Source organism: Sinocyclocheilus anshuiensis, unplaced genomic scaffold (assembly GCF_001515605.1).
Source record: "Sinocyclocheilus anshuiensis isolate Anshui unplaced genomic scaffold, SAMN03320099.WGS_v1.1 scaffold630, whole genome shotgun sequence".
Lineage (NCBI taxonomy): Eukaryota > Metazoa > Chordata > Actinopteri > Cypriniformes > Cyprinidae > Sinocyclocheilus > Sinocyclocheilus anshuiensis.
In genome coordinates, this window is record NW_015542353.1 from 457,232 (window position 1) to 461,389 (window position 4,158).

At 39.4% G+C, this 4,158-nt stretch overlaps 1 protein-coding gene across 1 annotated transcript in view; it reads left to right on the forward strand.

Annotated features, from left to right (window-relative positions):
- The window catches only part of LOC107691571 (inactive carboxypeptidase-like protein X2), a 27,261-nt gene that overhangs the window by 2,374 nt on the left and 20,729 nt on the right, over positions 1-4,158 (forward strand). Inside the window, exons 2-3 of the mRNA XM_016490228.1 lie at positions 1,997-2,071; positions 2,703-2,912. Coding sequence (XP_016345714.1) covers positions 1,997-2,071; positions 2,703-2,912 — 285 coding nt within the window. The remainder of the gene's footprint in view (positions 1-1,996; positions 2,072-2,702; positions 2,913-4,158) is intronic.

Below are 4,158 nucleotides of genomic sequence, written 5' to 3' on the forward strand. Positions count from 1 at the left end.
CACAAAGAAAACTATTTCGTCCTCAGAATCCATATTTTTATGAATGGCGCGAAACGTAATGCTTACGTCAGAGTTTGTAAAATCGTAGTAAATTCGTGTCGTGTGTGACTGCCTCCGTACGATTTTCGGATAAACTCAATCGTGACGTGCCAGAGCTCACGACGTTCCGACCTTCAGAATCGCACCGTGTACGCCCACCTTTAAACACTGCTGATTGGTCATTGTGTTCACGCGCTTAACAGATATGACTGTGATTGGCTACAATGATCATCGCTTCACCCTCTTCACCGAGCGCTTACAGAGAAGCAACAAGGGAACGTTTGAAAGCCGAGCTTGAAATCCCTAATATATCTGCACATAGAAGGATCCCCTTATTATTATTAGTTTTATGGCGGATTGCCACCATGACTTATCAGGTGCATACCGCCACCTACTGTATCGGAGTATATCTCAATTAATCTACTTTACATTATTAAAAAAAACAACACTACTATCTAAATCCTATAATATACCCCTGTATCCTTCAGATATTCCACAACTCCCGTGTGCTTCTGTGTGAGCGTTCGGTGAAGAGGGTGAAGCAATGATCATTGTAGCCAATCACAGTCATATCTGTTGAGCACGTGAACACAGTGACCAATCAGCGCTGTTTAAGAATCTGTTTAACAGTGCTCAAATGTTAGCGGGAAATGGATGTTTTTAAAATTCCAGTACCGAATGGTATCGCGGTCGGTACTTTTGACAACATTAGCATCTTCCTCTGCTTGTAAGCAAGGGGGCAGCTCATCTGGGTCAGCAGCTCCACACGTATGTGTCGTGGTACTGTCGTGAGCGCACATCGAAGACTGACACGGAAGAGAAGAAATTGTTGGATTAAGTAGATATTTTTGTTTTCTTTGCACACAAAAAGTATTCTCGTAGCTTCATAAAATTACGGTTGAACCACTGATGTCACATGGACTATTTTATCGATGTCCTTACTAACTTTCTGGGCCTTGAACGTGTCAGTTGCGTTGCTGTCTATGCAGGGTCAGAAAGCTCTCAGATTTCATCAAAAATATCTTAATTTGTGTTCTGAAGATGAATGAAGGTCTTATGGGTTTGGAAAGACAGGAGGGTGAGTAATTAATGACAGAAGTTTCATTTTTGGGTGAACTATCCTTTTAAGACCTTTGGCTACTTGGATCGGTTTTGGCATAACTGTGACTCTTGAATCCGAAGATGCTCTCATAGACCAGCTAGACTTCAAACACACCTGTGCACCAGCCCAGGCTTTGCTCCCATCAGTTAGCCCAGATGAGTTAGACTGTCAGGCTGAAAAGGGTCAGATGTTTGATACTTTGCCAATCTGTTAAATCGTATCTTGTAAAAGCAAACTGTTCTCCGGGAAACACTTAAGGTAGTATTTTTTGGAAATTTCTGAACAGTTTGAAAATAGTTTTACCGTTATGCATGGAAAGAAATGGTGAAACCCAGTGACTGTTGTCGTTTGTCCTGTTTCGGCCTAGACTGTGGAGTAGTGGTTTGCGCATATGCTCTGGTGTTCATGTGGACAATATGAGTTTGACTGATCGTGTTCCTGCTTTTCTCCTCATCATTTTTTGTCCTCTCTGGCAATAAAAATGGCAAAAAAGGTAAAACAAACTCTCCTGTTTGAACCCCCCCTTCATTGCAAGCCAGTGCTGATTGACAGCTAAGTAAACTTTTGCCAGATTACTCCTGAGGACTGGCATTGTGGACTAGCTCTGTGTGGGTAATGACTTCTCAGCAACAGGCAAGAATGTTGCTTAAAACCTTCCCAGCAGGGAAGAAACTGCCCTTTGCAGACGGGACAGGATGAGTTTCAAGAGCCAGAGCGTCTGTGTCAACATATGAGGCTATGAACTCTAAATGGGACAGTCTGTGTGCCTATTAGAGTGCAGCTTTAATTACATATGAGATGACAATGTGGAAAAATGTGAAAATGAAGAGCCAAAAATAAGTTATGTTTCTCTAGATCTTCCGCAAGTGAAGATAATCCCACCCTATGCAAAGATTCAAGTTGGACAACACAAACGATTGATGTGCAAAGGTGAGAAGACAGTTTAACCTTAAAATAATAGTTCTGTTATCATTTACTCAACCTCATGTTGTTCCAAACCCATTTATTTTCTTCCATGGATAACAAAAGGTGAATTTTATGGAGAACACCTTGGCTACTCTTTCCAATATATTGAAACTGAAGGGGATTGAATCAGTCAAAAGCTACAAGTATTTTAAGTCATATGATAGGTTTGTGTGAGACTGAAATGTAAGTCATCATTCACTAAATAAACTAGCCAATAAAGCTCTAAATTGGACTACAAAAGTCAAATGCGTTACATTTGAGACTAAATTTCATTGACATTAATGGCACCATACAGTATTTCATTTGAGAGCATGGGGGACATTTTAATTGATGAAAACATACATTTCAGTCTTCACACAAAGCTATCAAATGCCTTGGAAAAGAGTGCAAAAGTATTTTGAAAAGATTAACTAGGAACAAAGAACAATTCATCCAAAAATTCTCCTTTTGATTCCATGGAAGAAAGAAAGTCATAGGGGTTCGGAACAGCATGAGACTGAATAATAAAACATTAGGCAGTGGTTGGATATGCGCTTGTTGTTGAACTAGCTCAGATGCTAATTCAGTTCAATATTTTTTCTCTGTTCTTTCTTAGTTGATGTGGGTGCACGGGAGATTGACTGGTTTTCTCCTAATGGTGAGAAGATTCTAACAAGACGTGACAATCTCGTGGTGCATAATCGTGGCAGTTCCTTGTCGTCTCTCATTGTTCTCAGTGCCAATTTAAACAATGCTGGGATATACAAATGCGTGGCCAGAAATGGAGACACAGAATCACAAGCCACGGTCAAGCTGGACATCCTTTGTAAGTATTTACTTTAATATTATCAATGTCATCACAAATATCATGGCAAGAAGTAAATGCAGTCTGCATTTTTATGGTCCATTAGGCATTCTGCATTCAGTGTTTTGTCAGTAGCTATTAAATTACTGGCCCATGTGACTTTAATATTACATGTATTCATTTAGCAGACGCTTTTATCAAAAGTGACTAACTAATAAGGAATACAACAAGTGATTCATCATAAGGAGGCAATAATACGAAAAGTGCTACAGCATATTTAAGAATGATTAAATATTCTGCCATTTCGCAATCTTCAACCACCCTTTCTCAAAACCTGCCCTTCAATGTTGAACATGCAGAATGAACCACTAACAGAGTATCTGATGGATGTTCAAATATTAGGGACATTTATGCACTCTTTATAATAAAAAGGGAATAATCTAACTGTATACAAGTAGAATATAGTTAAACAAACCTTAATATTGACTTTATTGATTTTTGGTCAAAGATTTTTATTATTATTATGTATGTCATTGAAATTTCTTGTATATTTAGATAATTTTTTCCTGTTTTAAAATCTGGAGCAGAAGTGACTAGAGGGCTTGTGTGAATCATGCTTGAGTTAGTGAGTCGTCCAGAACAATGTGCTGGAAGTTTGGAGGGAATAATCAAAGTGTAGCCAGACATCCTAGTAGACACAGATACATTCCATTCTCTTTGTACGTTCCTTTTACAAAGTGTCCAAGAAGTGTGGGTTGATTGAGAGAGTCAGTGTTGTAGAAAACTAGACCTTTAAAGGGGTGGTTGATTGCGATTTCACTTTTTTAATGTTAGTTAGTGTGTAATGTTGCTGTTTGATCATAAACAATATCTGCAAAGTTACGAAGCTGAAAGTTCAATGCAAACGGAGATATCGTCTTTTAAAATTCTGGCAGTTTAATGCCTACAAAAACGACTGGTAAGGGACTACAACGAGTTACTTCCTGGGTCCGTTACGTCAAGAACCCAGAATTTTACATAAACCCCGCCTCCGGGAACACGCAGCAAATGGGGCAGGGCCATGCTGCGCTGCTTTAGAGAAGAGGAAGAGAAAACTAGGGGTGCACGTAAAAATCTATTCATATATGAATCGCGATTCTGTCTTCTAACGATTCTAATGGATTCACAAGTTTCAAAATGTTCTAAAGTAGCATTCTCATCCTGTTCCTGGCCTCGCCCTGCTCTGCACACGCTCTGCATCTCTCTCTCTCTCTCTCTCTCTCTCTCT